This window comes from Nicotiana sylvestris, chromosome 10 (assembly GCF_000393655.2).
Source record: "Nicotiana sylvestris chromosome 10, ASM39365v2, whole genome shotgun sequence".
Classification (NCBI taxonomy): Eukaryota; Viridiplantae; Streptophyta; class Magnoliopsida; order Solanales; family Solanaceae; genus Nicotiana; species Nicotiana sylvestris.
In genome coordinates, this window is record NC_091066.1 from 6078731 (window position 1) to 6098231 (window position 19501).

At 41.6% G+C, this 19501-nt stretch overlaps 1 protein-coding gene across 1 annotated transcript; it reads left to right on the forward strand.

Annotated features, from left to right (window-relative positions):
* The first annotated feature begins 13230 nt into the window (after positions 1 to 13230).
* LOC104236368 (ubiquitin-conjugating enzyme E2 32) lies at positions 13231 to 19362 on the forward strand. The gene is made up of 5 exons (XM_009790280.2): positions 13231 to 13457; positions 16898 to 17029; positions 17759 to 17843; positions 18448 to 18611; positions 18693 to 19362. Exons 1-5 carry the CDS (start codon positions 13347 to 13349, stop codon positions 19104 to 19106), a joined length of 906 nt encoding a protein of 301 aa, XP_009788582.1. The 5' UTR covers positions 13231 to 13346; the 3' UTR covers positions 19107 to 19362.
* Positions 19363 to 19501: the final 139 nt, after the last annotated feature.

Genomic DNA, 19501 nt, shown 5'->3' on the forward strand with positions numbered 1-19501 from the left:
TTCTGTGGTTGAGCAGCTGAGAAAAACACCTGCCCAGATCTCACTATTGTCATTACTCCTCCATTCCGAGGAACATCGTCGGGCCCTGTTAAAGATATTGAACGAGGCCCATGTACCCAGTGAGATTTCTGTAAACCACCTGGAAACCATTGCCAGCAAGATTTTCGAGGTGAACAGAGTGACATTCTCAGATGATGACCTGCCGGTGGAAGGAACGGAGCACAATAAAGCTCTATACCTAGCTGTCAAATGTGAAGACTCGGTGGTAACCCGAGTATTGGTGGATAACGGCTCAAGCGCCAATATTTGTCCATTATCCACCCTGGACCAGTTAAAGATTGACCGTGGAAGAATCCGGGAGAATAGCATCTGTGTCCGGGGGTTTGACGGAAACGGAACAGCCACTGTGGGGGATGTTGTACTTGAACTGACCATTGGTCCGGTCCTGTTTACCATGGAATTCCAGGTATTGGACGCCACGGTATCTTACAACTTGCTGTTAGGACGACCCTGGATTCATGCAGCTAAAGCGGTGCCTTCCACCCTACATCAGACAGTGAAGTTCGAGTGGGAAAGACAAGAGGTCGTGTTGCACGGCGAGGATACAACATGCACCATGGGCGGAACCATTGTGCCTTTCATAGAGACCACTGATGACAAGGGTCCCTGGGTCTACCAGATTCTCGATACAGGGTCGGCCAACAAAATTTCTGAAGGAGAAATCATCCCGCACCCTAGGGTAGCTGCCGCAACAGTCATGATGGTATCAGAAATGCTGGGTAATGGGTTTGTGCCGGGAAAAGGCCTGGGAGTTGAACTTCAAGGGATAGTCCAACCTGTCTCCCTTCCTAAGAATCTGGAAACTTTCGGGTTGGGGTTCAAACCAACCGCAGCAGACAGGAAGCAAGCGCGAAAAATGAAGAAGAGGGTCTGGTTTCTGCCTAAACCAGTGCCACGCCTCTCAAGGTCTTTTGTTAAAGCAAGTGCCAAGGGGTCAGCGATCCCAAAGATTCGAGGACCTTTGATCGGTATAAATGAAGACCTGAATCAGAGTTTTGAGAGGCTGTTCGCGGATGTCAGTATGGTGGAAGCTGGAGAAGGTTCCAGCAGAGCAGAGATACAATTTGTGGGGCCTGAGGCCAAGACCAACAATTGGACGGTTACTCCTCTTCCTGTCCGAGGGGAGTCTTGGTAGTAGGCTTTGATTAATGTTTTGTTTGTTTGTTTGTTTGATCGGATTATTCAAGGGTGTAATCCAAATTTTACTTTCGTTTTGTAAAAGTGTGAACCCTTTTTATCCCGCAAATTTAATAAAGTTCTTTTCTTTTGTCTCATTTTAATTTTTGTCTTGTTCTTTTTCTTTCTGAACAGTTCTCTTTTTACTGGTTCTAATGACATGGCATGCACAGCGGATCTTCGACCTAGTCTAATAAATCAATCTGAAACCGACTCAATGATGCAAAAGGTCGTTTGTGACGATGAATCTGAATGTGACGAAGGTGAAGCCTTCGAAGAAATAAACAGAGAACTGTGCCAATTTGAAGAGAAACCCAAGCCTAACTTAAATGACACCGAGGCTGTGAATCTAGGAGACGCTGATAACGTCCAAGAGACCAAAATTAGCATCCACATTGAGCCGAATGTCAGAACAGAATTGATCAAAACTCTCAGGGAATTCAAAGATGTTTTTGCCTGGTCCTATGATGATATGCCTGGATTAAGCACCAATTTAGTGGTTCACAAATTGCCCACTGACCCGGCATACCCTCCGGTCAAGCAAAAACTAAGGAAATTTAAAACAGAAATGAGTGTAAAGATCAAAGAAGAAGTGATTAAGCAGTTGCAAGCGAAGGTCATTCGGGTCACTCGGTATCCCGAGTGGTTGGCCTATGTGGTACCAGTCCCAAAGAAGGATGGAAAAATCAGGGTGTGCGTCGACTACCGCAACCTCAACAAAGCAAGTCCCAAGGACAATTTTCCGCTACCTAACATTCATATCCTGATCGACAATTGCGCTGGGCGCGAGATCGGATCCTTTGTGGATTGTTATGCGGGTTATCATCAGATCCTAATGGACGAAGAGGATGCTGAGAAGACAACGTTTATTATGCCATGGGGAACCTACTGCTATCGGGTAATGCCGTTCGGGTTAAAGAACGCCGGGGCAACGTACATGCGAGCAATGACTGCTGTGTTTCATGACATGATACACAAAGAAATAGAGGTGTACGTCGATGACGTGATCATCAAATCTTGGCGTCAGGAGGACCATGTAGCAGACCTAAGGAGATTTTTCCAAAGACTCCGGAGGTATGATATCAAGCTTAACCCGGCCAAATGCGCATTCGGGGTCCCATCAGGAAAGTTGCTAGGATTCATCGTCAGTCGACGGGGGATTGAGTTAGACCCATCCAAAATTGAATCCATCCGAGATTTGCCACCACCAAGGAACAAAACAGAGGTAATGAGTTTGCTGGGTAGACTCAATTATATCAGCAGGTTCATCGCTCAACTCACAGCAACTTGTGAGCCTATATTTCGGCTACTGAGAAAGGATGCTGCAGTAGGTTGGACGGCAGAGTGTCAGGAGGCTTTCGACCAAATCAAAGGGTATCTGTCTAATCCACCCGTATTGGTCCCGCCTAAGCCCGGGAAGCCCCTAATTCTTTACCTGACGGTCTTGGAAAATTCATTTGGTTGTGTATTGGGGCAACATGATGACACAGGAAGGAAGGAGCAGGCCATCTACTATCTTAGCAAGAAATTCACAGTGCATGAGGTCAAGTACACTCAACTCGAGAAAACGTGTTGCGCCCTAACTTGGGTAGCTCAGAAGTTGAAGCACTACCTGTCTTCATATACTACTTATCTCATATCCCGCTTGGACCCATTGAAGTATATCTTTCAGAAACCTATGCCCACGGGAAGGTTGGCAAAGTGGCAAATTCTGCTCACGGAGTTTGATATCATCTACGTAACGAGGACGGCCATGAAAGCCCAGGCACTGGCAGACCATTTGGCAGAGAATCCCGTTGATGAAAAATACGAGCCCTTAAGAACGTATTTTCCTGACGAAGAGGTGATGCATACGAATGAGTTGGAATTACCTGAGGAACCAGGTTGGAAGCTTTTCTTCGATGGAGCTGCAAACGCAAAAGGGGTTGGAATAGGAGCAGTACTCATTTCTGAAACAGGACGGCATTATCCTGTTACGGCTCAACTACGCTTCTATTGCACCAACAATATGGCCGAGTATGAGGCTTGCATTCTGGGTCTGCGCTTGGCTGCTGACATGGATGTCCAAGACGTCTTGGTCTTGGGAGACTCGGACCTCTTGGTACATCAAATTCAGGGTGAATGGGAAACACGAGATCTAAAGCTCATACCATACCGACAATGCTTGCATGATCTGAGCAAGCAATTTCGATCGGTAAAGTTCAAACACATCCCGAGAGTTCACAATGAGGTTGCGGATGCCTTGGCCACCTTGGCATCAATGCTGCACCACCCTGACAAAATGTATGTTGATCCTCTACACATCCAGGTCCGTGATCAGCACGCCTACTGCAATGCCATAGAAGAAGAAGCAGATGGCGAACCCTGGTTTCATGATATCAAGGAATACCTCAGGATGGGGATATATCCAGAACATGCCTCTGGAGACCAAAAAAGAGCCCTTCGGCGTTTGTCGAATGGTTTCTTCCTCAGTGGAGGAGTATTGTACAAAAGAACCCCGGATTTGGGATTGTTGAGATGCATAGATGCCGGGCAGGCAACGACGGTTATGGCGGAAGTACATGCCGGAGTTTGTGGGCCACACATGAGCGGATATATATTGGCAAGAAAAATCCTTCGAACAGGGTGTTATTGGCTCACCATGGAACACGACTGCATCACTTTCGTGAGGAAATGCCATCAGTGCCAGATACATGGAGATTTGATCCATTCTCCGCCAACAGAATTACATACAATGTCAGCACCCTGGCCGTTTGTGGCATGGGGGATGGATGTCATTGGGCCCATCGAGCCAGCAGCATCCAACGGTCATAGGTTCATTCTAGTGACCATTGATTACTTCACCAAATGGGTTGAGGCCAAAACCTTCAAATCAGTAACCAAGAAGGCAGTGGTGGACTTTGTTCACTCCCATATCATCTGCAGATTTGGGATCCCAAAAGTGATCATCACGGATAACGGTGCGAATCTTAATAGCAGCCTGATGAGAGAGGTATGCCAACAATTCAAGATTATACACCGCAACTCCACCCCATATCGTCCCAAGGCGAATGGAGCAGTCGAAGCAGCCAATAAGAATATCAAGAAGATACTGCGAAAAATGGTGGAAGGGTCCAGACAATGGCACGAGAAATTACCCTTTGCTTTGTTGGGTTACCGCACTACCGTCCGGACTTCCATAGGCACAACTCCTTATTTGTTGGTGTATGGAACTGAGGCCGTGATACCAGCGGAGGTCGAAATTCCGTCCCTCCGAATTGTCGCTGAAGCCGGAATTGATGATGATGAATGGATCAAAGCTCGCTTGGAACAGTTGAGCCTGATAGATGAGAAAAGATTGGCAGCAGTGTGCCATGGTCAGCTGTACCAGAAGAGAATGGCAAGAGCGTATAATAAAAAGGTGCGCCCCAGGAAGTTTGAAGTAGGGCAGCAGGTATTGAAGAAGATCCTCCCACATCAGGTCGAGGCAAAAGGCAAATTCGCCCCAAATTGGCAAGGGCCTTATATCGTGACCAGAGTCTTGGCCAATGGTGCTTTGTGTTTGACAGATGTCGAAGGTAGATGTGTCGACATGGCTATCAATTCAGATGCAGTCAAGAGATATTATGCGTAATTTCTTTAAATTATGGCAATTTTGGTTTATTTGTTTGTATTTGGCATTTGTTGAATAATGAGATGACGGAGGCAATTCTTTCTTCTATCCAAACACTTTTAACCCTCGCTTCCTCCTTTGAGCCTTAAGCAAATTCTTTCAATACCCCTCTTTTGGAATCACTAATGGGAAAGATACGAAAAAAGAAAAAGAAAAGAAAGGAAAAGAAAAGAAAAAGAAAAAGAAAAGGAAAAGAAAATGAAAAGAAATAAAAGAAAAATCAAGGAATATAAAACCGTGGGAACTACGTTTGACCTGATTCCTCAAAGAGGATACGTAGGCGCCTCACGGCTCGGTCATAGTAGGCATCATAGTAAATGTAGGATGCATAATAGTGTGCATAATAGGCACAGCGTGCGTAACGCACATAACGCAACATAAGTGTAAAAAATAAATTCCCCAAGCAAGAAAACTGGGGCAGAAGTTATGTTTTAAAATTCCAACAAAGGTTTGATTCCAAAAGTTGTAGCACATCACCCATCAAATTATTTTCATTTTTCATAGCCTTTCTTTAACTCCACACCAAAACCAACATCAACGTCCCAAAGACCTCCCGATCAATGTTCAAGAGATGTCAAGTCAGGCAAATAAGACCGAGAATAATACATCAATCCCCAGCAAAGAAGAGGATCGTAAGACTGGAAATGAATTGATAGTCGAAGGAATCTCCAGAAGAGAGGGTCGTATCTACAACGCCCCGATTCCTCGAAAGAAATAAAATGAGAGAGTCTCATCGGTGAAAACCTTCGCAGGCACCGAGAGGCGATGTAAGATGAGGGATATGAAATGAGAGAGTCTTATTGGTGAAAACCCTCACAGGCACCATAAGGCGCCGGGAGATGAGAGAAAAGAGAGAGTCTCATTAGTGAAAACCCCTCGAAGGGCACTATGAGGCGACGAGACAGATCAGCGAAACTACCACATTCGAAACGAAAGGAACACTCCTTTATCATCCCCAGCAAGTCAAACCATCGGGCAAATCAATTGATACAAATAGACTGGGTCAGAAATCTATGGTGCACGCCATGATCACAGGGGCCAGTTGTGTCCTCCAGATAAGTTCTTTTGATTGTCTCCTCCCACAAAAAATATTGGTTCAGAAAGATTTTCTCCTTTCCATATCTTTTATTTCTTTTCCTAAAATGTGTCTTGAAAGGATTTTTCAAAGCTTACTACCAGGAACCAAAGGGGAATTCATCCAATGCAGGATAATACAAACAGTCTTAAAGTCCGGTCCCGGGCAATGCAGTGATTGTGCCCGGAAATTTTGGAAGAAGTAGGCTCCAAAAGGGAGTGGTTTCGGGAGTTAGAAGCAGACTCCCACATCATGTGTTTAAAAAGAAAGCAGAAAAGGGGATAAATTGAAAACCAATCCCCAGCAGGCTAGAGACCCCCAACAGGCAACTTTGCCCGCCAACCAATTATGGGGACAAAGAGCAAGAAAAGAGGAAGAGAGAAAAATTGCTCGCCAGAAAGGCACCCTCTACCACCACGATTAAAACTGACCAAATCCTTTTGTCTGTTGCAGGGGAACAGAGGATTGATGAGGGCAGCAAGATGCAACGCCATGGAAGTCACCAAAAACCGGGGCAGAAAATTTTCTGCCGATTGTCGAAAATTTTCTCGGAAGAACGGGGAAACAATTTCAATACATTTAAGTTCTAGGTCGCCCACCAGTATAATGCGGGAATACTTTTAAGTTCTAGGTCGCCCACCAGTATAATGCGGGAAATACATTTAAGTTCTAGGTCGCCCACCAGTATAATGCGGGAATACTTTTAAGTTCTAGGTCGCCCACCAGTATAATGCGGGAATACTTTTAAGTTCTAGGTCGCCCACCAGTATAATGCGGGAATACATTTAAGTTCTAGGTCGCCCACCAGTATAATGCGGGAATACTTTTAAGTTCTAGGTCGCCCACCAGTATAATGCGGGAATACTTTTAAGTTCTAGGTCGCCCACCAGTATAATGCGGGAATACATTTAAGTTCTAGGTCGCCCACCAGTATAATGCGGGAATACTTTTAAGTTCTAGGTCGTCCACCAGTATAATGCGGGAATACTTTTAAGTTCTAGGTCGCCCACCAGTATAATGCGGGAATGCATTTAAGTTCTAGGTCGCCCACCAGTATAATGTGGGAATACTTTTAAGTTCTAGGTCGCCCACCAGTATAATGCGGGAATACTTTTAAGTTCTAGGTCGCCCACCAGTATAATGCGGGAATACATTTAAGTTCTAGGTCGCCCACCAGTATAATGCGGGAATACTTTTAAGTTCTAGGTCGCCCACCAGTATAATGCGGGAATACATTTAAGTTCTAGGTCGCCCACCAGTATAATGCGGGAATACATTTAAGTTCTAGGTCGCCCACCAGTATAATGCGGGAATACTTTTAAGTTCTAGGTCGCCCACCAGTATAATGCGGGAATACTTTTAAGTTCTAGGTCACCCACCAGTATAATGCGGGAATACTTTTAAGTTCTAGGTCGCCCACCAGTATAATGCGGGAATACTTTTAAGTTCTAGGTCACCCACCAGTATAATGCGGGAATACTTTTAAGTTCTAGGTCGCCCACCAGTATAATGCGGGAATACTTTTAAGTTCTAGGTCACCCACCAGTATAATGCGGGAATACTTTTAAGTTCTAGGTCGCCCACCAGTATAATGCGGGAATACATTTAAGTTCTAGGTCGCCCACCAGTATAATGCGGGAATACATTTAAGTTCTAGGTCGCCCACCAGTATAATGCGGGAATACATTTAAGTTCTAGGTCGCCCACCAGTATAATGCGGGAATACTTTTAGCTCTAGAGTTTGGAATCAGTAGCCCCACCTGAAGACGGAAGGTTACAACAGAGAGCCCCAAGCAGGAAAAACAATAAAATCCCCAGCGCCAAGAAGCAGAAGTCTGCCAAAGCAAGCGCACATTCAAAAGCAAGAAAGAACGCGTCTCAGAAGAAGCAGTTCGGAAACATTGTAGCATGCCCAGTATGACGATACTGATGAAGAGACATACCACTGAAGAAACCAGTAGAAGATTTAAAGAAGAAAGCCATGTTCCCAGCAAATCAAACAAAGTGATGAAAACCGGCATTCAGAAAGGCGGTGCACCAGCATCATCTCCAAAGGTCACAAAATAAAGGCATCAGAAGAAAGCGTTAGCCGACAAGAAAGCGAGACAACAAGAACAAGTTGGAGATGGATGAGATCTCATACTCTAGCTTAACTTCTTGTTTTTCCTTTTAGAGCAATGTAACAGGGAGATCGGTTGAGCAGTAGCATCCTACAGCAGCATGCGACAGCGCACAACAGCAGCAAGCAATACAGTCACACGGTAGTCCCAGCTACCAAAATTTCCCGAACTACATTGACCTGATTCCTGTTTCAGCCCAGGATATGTAGGAAACCTCTGAAGCAAAGGTTCGGTCAAATCTTTTTCAAAAATGCTTCACACGGAGTATTCGGACGGGCAAAAATAAATCACTCTCTTATCTTTGCGCGAAAACCCTTCGTGTCTTCGTGCAAAGAGGGGCAGCTGTAAGCACGTGATTTTTGCTTTACGAGCAATCGCTCCAAAAGAAAATAAAAATAGTAACAAATGGTTTCGCTGTACAATGTTTGAGTTTTCATGACATGTGTTGTTAGTCATTTGTGGATCTGTCCATTTTTGCATTTAATCATTGGCAAACAAAATACCAAACATGTATGTCAGGATGATTAAACCATAATTCGGTCAGTAAAAGAAAATTCAAAAAATATATATATATGTGTGCATCGTCCGTTCTAAGCTTTTAGCTAACTTACTTAAATATTTTTGTGATAATTGTGTTAAAATGTTGCATTGTTGCTTAGTTTTAATTTCGTTATTTTATTATTTGTTATTTTTATTTTTGTTTTAAAAGAAAAGTGAAATTAGAAAACAAAAAGTGAAAGAAATTGGTTTGGGCCAAAAGAAATTAAACAAAAATAATAGGCCCAACCAGCACTCAGACCCAGTCCAAGTCCGGCTGCCCAGGCCTCTTCTGAAACGACGCCGTTTCAGGCAAATCAATCTGGGCCGTTCAAACTCTCGATCCAACGGCTCAGGACCTCTATCAGTAACCCGCTTCAAAACCCGACCCAGGAACCAATCCGATCCAACCCCTCACTTAAACCAAACGACCCCGTTTAACTACCAAACGACCCCGTCTCATTTCTCAGCATCAGATCCAAGCCGTTGAGATCATCTGATCTAACGGCTCAGATCCAATCAACCTCCCCATATATAAACTCAGTCCTTTACCCCGCACCCCCTATCCGAACCCCCCCTTCAGTCATCTCCTTCTCCGAACCCTGAAACCCCCAAACCCTAACGCCGCCCTAGTTTCCCTTCCACCAAAACCCGGCGGCATGAACGCCGGTGGCCACCTCCCGAACACCCTAAGACCCCCTCACTCTCCTGAACATGGATCTGTTACTCCCTAGCCTCGAATCACTTTCGTTCGTCTCGAATCTTCATTTGAAGATTTGAGTCGAACCCGGATCTATGCCAAACCACCCCATCTTCATACCAGACACCCCCCTGACCTTCCTCGTGACCAAACCAAGCTTGGTTTGGTCCGAATCTACCCACAACTCCCAAAAATCCAGATCTGAAAATCCAGACTTTAGAACACATGCACATGGGGAATCCGGCTAGCCTTAACGGGGGTTTGAGGTCTAATAGACCTTAATCAAGGTGTTCTCATGTGAGAACACCCTGATTAAAGTTTGTTCGGCCTCAAAGGGTCAATGTCGAGTCAGATTTGGTTCAGTTTTGTTTGGACATTTTTGGTAAGTTTTCTTTTCCTTTTTGTTTTATTCAACTGCTAGTTAAGTATGTTAGCATGTTCTGTTGTGTTTGTTCGGTGTTTTCTGATACTCTTCTTAATTTCTTCCGTCTTTGTAAAGACCTTTTATTTGGTCAATTGTTTTCTGTGTATGATTTGAATGTATTCTGTGATATACATGTTCGATTAGATTAGTCGTCAAACGAGTTAATTCATATAGGTTCCCAGTGATTGAACAAAGTTGTCTGAAGTCACTCGGGACTCTGTACGTGTTGTTTATATGAACGATTGATTGTTATGTGTTACGATTAATATAGTCGAGTCGATATATGTCGTCAATTAGTTGCAGTCATTAATGATAACAACTTGATTCATGTTGTTTATTTTTGCTGTGATCGTATTTGAATCCCATTAGGAACTGAATTGTATTGCCTATTGATTTTGTTCAAATTGAATTAAAGAACATCTAGGGGAAAGGTTATAATGGCAGATTCAGACTTTGATTTTAAAACACGATGCCATTTGGTTTGGACCGTGGGCAGCATGTGTATGGTTAGCTTTAAGGAATTAAAATAACTGGACAGCATGTGCTGTCAGATTATATTCCCACTGCCCATACTTTTGTTAAATAAACAAGTGATTAGTACATTTTAACAACAAAAGAGAGAGGGGCTGTCAGGAATTTGATGGGAGTTTTATTTATTTAAAAGAGGTGAGTGGAAAAACAACAGGGAGGGGGGAATTTGGAGTTGTCAAAAAGACTGTAAAGTGTTAAGGTTAGGCTATAAAAGAGGCAGACCTTCCATTAGAAAGGGGGTTCAATTTTTTGGAGTCTGGAGAGATCCTGGGAGTAAGAAAAACTAAAAAGGAAAAACAGAAATAAATTTCAGAACATTGTGAATGAGTATTGTCTAGAAGAAACTGTGCAAGAGTCCAGTTTGATCAGGCTTTCTGTGGGGTTTTGCTTTTCCTGTTGTCTGCCAAGCTTTCTTGTGGTTATTGGATTTCTGTTGCTGTTACATTCAACACTCTGGGCTGTTGTTTCCTGCTCTGTTCTTTTTTTCTGGGATTGTTCATTGGTCGCTCGACTCCTTGCTGAGCTTCACCATTATCGGCTGTTTATTTGTTGCTGTGTTGTTGTTGTGTCTGTTGCCGCTGTTGATTGTGGCACACTACTCGACTGATTATTCCCTTTCTTCCTTTCCTTTCTATACCAGGTACACACCCAATACACTGTCAGATGTAACTGGAAATTTGAGCATGAATGTAAATGAAAGACCTGAAGAATTTTGTTTATATACGTAGTTTGTCCCTTGAAATATCATGTAATGTATGAAATTTTATGCTTGTTTTGGATGCTGGAGATAGCCTTCAGGTCTGACAACTGTCAATGAATGGTAGTTTGAATGTTAGATTGTGCATATAGGATGGTGATAAGAGTATGCCTAAGGCAACAGGTTGTATCTCAGATTTAGTGCAATAGTGTAGTATAAGCATGTAATGTATGCCAAGCATGAAATTCTTACACTAAATAAGTTCTTTCCTTTCCAATAAATTGATATATATAACTCTTAAAACCATGTTTTAAGATCAGGAACACAAACTCAGGGCCTCAACCTCACAAAGGTCGAGTTCAGGCCAAAACAGGCCAAGCCGGCCTGCTTCGAACAAGCAGTGGCCCAGGTCTGGCCAATCACGCTTGGGCTGGATTTGGGCCCGATATTATTTGTTCGGACAGCCTCGTTTCTGATTTAGGCATTTCTGAATGTTGTTACAATCAACTTGTAAGCATGTAATTAATTAGGACTATCTACTGTTTTTCAATTGATAAGGACAAACGCGATAAGAAACGTAGTTGCTATAGGATATCCTTTTAAAATAAGAACGAGATGAGCCTCGATGAAAATAAACAAAACGTGCAAATGCGGGGCCCTTGTTTAAATGTATATTATCGAAGCATTTAGGTTCCAGGACGGGTTGTTTAGCAAATCTCACAACCCTCCTAAAATAACAATACGATAGACTCTTTAGGACGCGCCTTAATAAATCTTACCTTCTTAAACTCGGGTGCGCATTTATGTGACCCAAATCCAATTCTCAACGGAGTCGAAATGTGTTTCTAATCACGGGTACATTGATTGTGACGTGGTTCGAGATGCATGTCCATGACGTTGCAAATTCATAAAAAATAAAGAACGAGATGAGCCTCGCCAAATAAAAATACAAATTGCGGGGCCCTCAGTAAATATTTGCTTTAAAAATTATTTGGATTTCGGGATGGACCGTTTAGTAAAATTCCACGGTCTTACCCAAATAAGTACGCTAGTCGCTTTAGGCGCGTCTTTAATAATTTAATTTCCTTAAACTCGGGTGCGCATTGATGTGACCCAAATCCCAATCTCAACGGAGTCAAAGTGTGTCGACGACCACGGGTACATTGATTGTAACGCGGTTCGAGATACATTTTCACAACGTTGCAATTCCTGATAAAAACAGTAAAATGATAAAAGCGGTTAAAAGTTAAATTTTGCACATAAGTTCACACTTGTATAAAATCAGATAATCAAGCCGAATATGATAGTTAAGCGACCGTGCTAGAACCACGGAACTCGGGAATGCCTAACACCTTCTCCCGGGTTAACAGAATTCCTTATCCGGATTTCTGGTACGCAGACTGTAATATAGAGTCATTATTTTCCTCGATTCGGGATTAAAATTGGTGACTTGGGACACCCTAAATCTCCCAAGTAGCGACTCTGAAATTAATAAACCATCCCCGTTTCGATTGTCCTTTAATTGGAAAAACTCCCCTGCGCCCCTCGCGGGTGCGGAAAAAGGAGGTGTGACAATACCCAAATCAAGCAATGAAAAGTAAACAATTTCCTCCGTCTTGGTATATATTCTTCCTTCCTCTTCCTTTTTAGACTTCTAGTTTTCAAATAAAATAAAAGAAACTTAAACAAGGAGTTTGCTGGAGTTTCTGGTTTCACAAAAAAAAATTCCATGTACATATGAAAGTGCATGCTTTCTTCTGGTATTAATACTAGAAATTTTTGTTAAAGGAATTAAAATTTGCTCTATCCTTTTTAATTCAACTATTCAAAATGTTTAAATTCTTCGTTGGTTTATTAGTATTTAGATCATCTTATCATCTCTCTTATAGTTTAATGCATATAAGAGTTCAAAAAATTGCGGGTGCGGGGTAGGGCGGGTGAACGCGGATGGAATGCGGGGCAGGTGAATGCGGGTTTAAATTCTATGCGAAGCGGGGCGAGTTTAAATTTCGCGGGTCAGACAGAACCCGCTCCGCACCCGCACCGCCTGCCATTCCTAATTCACTCCCTTGAGGATTAGCCTAATAAATTTCCTAAATTCATCCCTTCAAATCATTAATCTTTCATAATCACTCTTTACGAAAACAGCCATTAAGAGTTTGTCATTGTACCCAATAATTTACTGCCACGTCATCCTTAATGACGTGTCCCCCTCCCCAATCTTAAAATCCAACCCACTTCCACTTTTTCCCAAAAACAAAGTCTTCGCTTATTTATTCCCACCAATTTTCATCATCATCGGTGGAACTTTTCGACCGGCGGTAGGTTTAATTTTCCGACGTACGGTGGTCGGCGGCGGCTCAGATCGATAGAAATGGCGGAGGATAAGTATAATCTGAAAAATCCAGCGGTGAAGAGAATACTACAGGAGGTTAAAGAGATGCAATCTAATCCTTCCGATGATTTCATGAGCCTTCCTCTCGAGGTTTCAATTTTAATCCTTGATTTTCCAAATATTTACGAAAATCTACCTTATCCTTTCATGATTCATCTGTTTTTTCTCTTTGGACCTGTGGTGGATCTAGAATTTACATGTGGTACGCTGTTTGCTTTCTGAGATTCAAATCAATTGATGTTTGATTAAAATGTTTAACTTCTTAGGTGAATTGAAATTATAGTGCGAAACTTCCTAATGTCTATTGGTAATTTTAAAGATTGAGAATTTATATAGTCTGATTTAGCTTTAGATATATAGTCGAACTTACTGGCCGTGAGCAAAAACTGTAGATATATTCGAGTGGAGGTGTAAGTAATTTGCTGGATCCATCTGAAAGTTGGTCAAATTTACTGGCCACAAGCAATAACGATCAAATAAATAGGAAAATTTGTCTGTTTGTGCACATGTAGATGTATGTAGGGTGTGTCCGGGGGGGGGGAGTGTATGTGTTTGTATACGGTTTTTTTTACTGTGAAAGTGAGGTTTGATGGTTTTCCGAATTGGCAAGGAAGGGGTTTCATTGATTCAACTTTATTGCATTCTGATTTTATGGATAATGTTCCTTTTCATAGCTGTTTCTGCTTGAATTTCTTGGTTGTTCATGTTGATCTGATTATCTTGATTTCTTTCTAATCCATTAGGCCTAAGGCTGAGTTAATGATGCTTCGTGTTCCATATTTTCTTCTGGATTCATTTTATACAACGTACCAATTTGGTTTTACAGTGCTGTTTTTTTTTATGAAGATAATTTCATTAAATGGCATCAAGAAGATGCATAGCAAAAATATACAACAAAAGTGTGGCTGCTCATATACAAAAACTTACATAACTAAGGAGCAGACACAATCCCAAAAAGATTCAAAGCTAGTTACAGGGGCCTGGTTGAACCAAGTAAATAAATTGATTAGACAAGTTGCTTTAAGAGAGTGATTAGGAGTTGAAATCTCATCAAAACATCTGCGATTTCTCTCATTCCAGATGCACCAAAAAATAGTAGCAGGCACCATTTGCCAAGTTTTTTTGATGGATTTCCCAACTCTCCATGAGCTCCAGCTCTCGTAAGCATCCTTGATACTGCAAGGCATGACCCAAGCAAGTCCAAAAACTGATAAAAACATGTTCCATATGTCAGTTGCTACCGTGCAATGAAGAAACAAATGTCTCACACTCTCAGACTCCTGGCACATAAAACATCTGTTTACTGTCGGAATGCTTCTTCTACTGAGGTTGTCTTGAGTAAGGCATGCTTCATGCAGGCTTGTCCAGATAAAACCAATTACTTTTATAGGGAGTTTGGTTCTCCATATGAGCTTCCACGACCATTTGTCAATCAGCTCTTTATTGGAGCATAGATTGTCATATCCTCTTTTGACAGTATAGGTTTTATCTTTGGAATCTCCCCATTCCAGCTTGTCCTTCACCTGAGGATTGACCTTAAAATCTGATAGTTTTGAAAGCAATCTCAGCAAGTCATTTAGTTCCCAGTCTTGGATATCTCTTCTGAACTGCAAGGCCCATGAGTTATATTGCCAATAGTGCTTTATAGTGGAATCCTTGTTGCTAGCCAAAAGAAATAGACTTGGGTGTTCGTCTTTCAGGATCTCTGACCCTAACCATCTATCTTTCCGGGAAGAAATATGAGTTCCATTCCCAAGCTTGAGTGATGACTTGAGTTGAAAGTCACCCCATAACTTTGAAATGTGTTTCCATGGCCCAGAACCATGAGGCAGTCTACTCTGTCTAGTACACCAGTTGTTTGTCACCCCATATTTTGCTTGTATTACAACTTTCCACAGCCCAGGGTTCTCCATGTTGTACCGCCAGTGCCATTTCATTAACAGACTCTTGTTGTGTAAAGTGAGATATTTTATTCCTAGCCCTCCATGCACTTTGGGGAGAATAACTCTTGGCCATTTAACCAAATGGAATTTGTGAGTTTGACTATTTCCTTCCCATAGAAAATCTCTCCTTAGTTGATCAAGTCTCCTTTGGACCTTAGCTGGGATTGGAAACAGGGACAAGAAGTAGGTAGGAATGCTATCCAACACACTATTGATGAGTGTAATTCTACCACCCAGAGAAAGATACTGCATTTTCCAGGAAGCTAACTTTTTTTCAAATTTTTCAATTACTCCATTCCAGATACCTAGAGCTTTGTATCTAGCTCCCAGAGGAGATATGTTGTAGGGAAAGAGCCCACCTTACAACACATTACTTCCGCAGGCTCTTCCAGGTTTTACAGTGCTGTTTTGCATATGTTATTTGTTATTTTCCTTTAGTTCAGCTGTGTGCAAATTGTCTATCCTCTATCTGGTCAAGTTTATCCTGTTGGATAAATTTTATCACGCTTTTGCATTTACTTCAAGGATTGCGTGAATTACCGACTCAATTCCAGACTAGTTAAGTTTGAATATATGAGGTCTCTATGCCAAGCAGTATTTACAGGATTGGACATAGCTAGATTAATTTAATACTTGTTGTACCTACTACAATTTCTTTTTATTTTTTATGATGGTGGTGTCCTTACCAGTTTGCACAACTATTCCACCGGGTACCTGCTACTTCCCACCAACATAGATACCTAGGTACTAGGTAACTCTGCCAATCAAGGCTTAGGCATTTGGGAAGAAATTATCTGGTGTCCTCCGCTAGGATTTAAACCTGAGGCCTCATAAGTCATAATTCTCCTGCCACTTTATTGGCCACAGGCCTTAACCTTGGGTGCTTGTCACCTATTAACCATCCTTTGTATTCATTTTACTATATTCGGACCCATTTCATTCTTATACTATAATTTGTCAGTTAGGGCAAATTAGATATTCTTTAAAGCTATAGGTTGTCTAAATCTCACCTTTATTCCTACGTGGATGTACAAGTCTTAAAATTTGAAACTGCTTTGACAAATCCTTCTTTGTCGACCGCAGAAATAAACTAAATTACAAATAGGACAAGGCAGCAACACCTGATTTGTACTATTTAAAAGATAATAGTGGTCCTATGCCCATGATATAAAACTCTTAAGCTTCAGTAAAATTTGGCATAGTGGTTTTTGTGTTCTAAGTTCAAATATGTTAAGGATTATGGTTGATCCTGCTTAAGAATCAACCTCACTAACGATGAATGAGCTCCGTGCTCTTCTAGCTCAGTTTGATGCCATTCTGCTGTGATGATATAAATAGGTCAAGATTTGATTTTGGGCATTTTCCTTCCGTTATGAGGTGACTGTGTATTTTGGATTCTTGAATCTATCACTAGTAAATGGATTTCATCATAATAGCTTCTGTAGATATTACTTTCAGAAATATCGTATCTTGCATCACATTTTTATGACAAATGACTAGTTATCTTCTATGAACAAGTTATTTTTTAATTCTGGAAGTTGTACGATGACACAACAACTTAAGCTGACTTTTATATTACATTTTCAGGAGAACATCTTTGAATGGCAATTCGCAATCAGGGGTCCACGAGATTCTGAGTTTGAAGGGGGGATTTATCATGGACGGATCCAGTTGCCTGCCGAATATCCTTTCAAGCCTCCTTCTTTCATGCTTTTGACTGTAAGTTTCTTGCTGTTTTAAAAGCTAGTCTTACTACTTAAGTCATTTTATGGTATAAGTTTTAGTAGAGATCAGAATGGGGCTAGTGATGTTGGTCAAACCTCACCTGCCACAAGCGGGCTTCACAGATTGGGCTGGGCAGGGTGCTAATTAATTTTGATGTGAAAAAAAGGATAAATAGCAGGTATCTTGGGAAAAAGAGGCTGAGGAGATTTGTAATTCAAGTGGAAAGTAAGCAAGTCTTAGGAAAGTCTTACCATAGGATAAGATCTGACTGAAGAGTACTGAAGGAAAGTCGATTTACTTGTACTCTCTTTTGTTTTGCATCTTCTTGATGCCTTTAATGAAAGTCTCTTACTTCATAAAATAAACAAATGAGTACTGAAGGAAGTCTTTGCTTTGCTCCACGTGCAAATCTGGAACATGTTTTTGAAGTGTGACCCAAGTTTCCCTCCCACTACCTAGTTTTTCTCGGGAGGGTAGCGAAAAAGATTGGAAAAAGCCAACCAAAGGGAAAAGCATGAACAAACTGAAAAAGAAGATATGGCATTGTTAGGAGCAGTGGGTGGTCATGTGAGTTGTGCAGGGAAAAGGAAGCCTGTCTTGTGGGTTGGGATAGTCTACCAACAGTAGAAGCAAAACCCTATCCCATTCAATTGCCATCTGGGTTTAGAGTTGATGCATTTCATGTTTAATAATCTGCTAACTCATGGTTGATTCTCTTTTCAGCCCAATGGACGTTTTGAAACCCAAACCAAGATATGTTTGAGCATTTCTAATCATCACCCTGAGCACTGGCAACCGTCATGGAGTGGTAACTTCATCATTCTTCTACCATTTTTGCACTATGTTATATTTTAATGAATAATTCACTTTCATATTGTTGCATCAGTGTTTTTTTTTTGGGGGGTGGGCGAGGGGGGGGTGCAAATTTAGGCAATGTCATGTTAGGACATAAAAAGATATCTTCATCTGAATGAGTTGGCATTTTCCTTTCTTGAAATTATATGGTCCTGTGCTTTTAACCTATGGCTGTATTTAGTTGAGTGTACTTAAAATTGGCTTTAGGCTGTGTTGATGGATTTAAAAGTCAGGAGATATGATTGAATATGTGGTATAAGTTATATGATTACTGTTGGTGTCCTGTACTTGAGCAAAACTAAAATGCGAACACCCACAGTATGCAAAAATCTCAATAAAATAGTAGTGTGAGCAACCCATATGGATTGGCGACTAAATACAATACATTATTGGCCTGCAATTATTATTCTTTAGTTGTATTGACAAGAAAAAAGCAGTTTGCAGTGCGCAAGCTATTGTGTGGTTTAGTCTTTTGTCTTAATGGATGCTGCTTTCCATCTTTTGGTAAGACGGAGCTACGGTAGCTAATTAGTGTTTAAATATCTTATGATTTGCAGTTCGGACTGCGCTGGTAGCTCTGATTGCATTTATGCCCACCAACCCAAATGGTGCCCTTGGATCACTAGACTATACAAAGGAAGAAAGGCGTGCTTTAGCTATTAAATCTCGTGAAACGGCTCCAAGATATGGAACTCCCGAGCGCCAGAAGCTGATTGACGAGGTATAACATTATCTGAATATCATTTTGATATCCAATCCATCGTCTGCAGGCTCAAGCGTTAATAGTTGATTTGTTTTACAGATTCATGAATACATGCTAAGCAAAGCACCCCCAGTTCCTCAAGCTACTTCCTTGCCAGCTCATGAAGAACAGAACATTAATGGAGAGGATGAGGTCCAAGAGAGTCCTGAAAACCCCAGCGCCGAGACTGCTGAGGAAAGGCTTCATAATCCATCTGATGCTAACACAAATATTGAAGAGAGACGCGAATTGGCTTTAGATGCAGAACCTGTACCGGCACCTATAGAGCTCCCTACTGCACGGCCAAGTGAGCCTCGGGTACTGCATACACCTCAACAGAGCGTCTCGAGGCAGGCTGATGACCGTATATTTACATGGGCAGCAGTTGGACTCACAATTGCTATACTTGTACTTCTGTTAAAGAAATTCATGAAAGCTAATGGCCACGGTGCTGTTTTCATGGATGAATCCTAAATCTACCAGCAGTAAATATGGAGTTCAACAGGGAATATGTTTGGCAATTTACTCCACTTGGGCCAGCTTATCCAGGAATATGTAGTATATTTATCCCTTTGCTGTTGTGACATCAACTATATAGATCGTGTAAACATGAATTACCATATGTTATTTTGACAGAGTTCTTGTATAGATAAAAGAGGGTCCTTTTTCTCAGATGTGAAGGATCATGTGAAGAAGTTAAGATGAAGTAAAGAAATTTAGTTTCACATTAGCTTGCTTCTTTCTGTTCGAAACGTGTATAAAGAATATTTATGGCTGTTTTCAAGTAATAATAATAACAGGAATGTACTTGTCTTAAGTTTAAAGGAGATAAAAAGATTGATGGGTATTAAGCTAATTCATTTTTATAA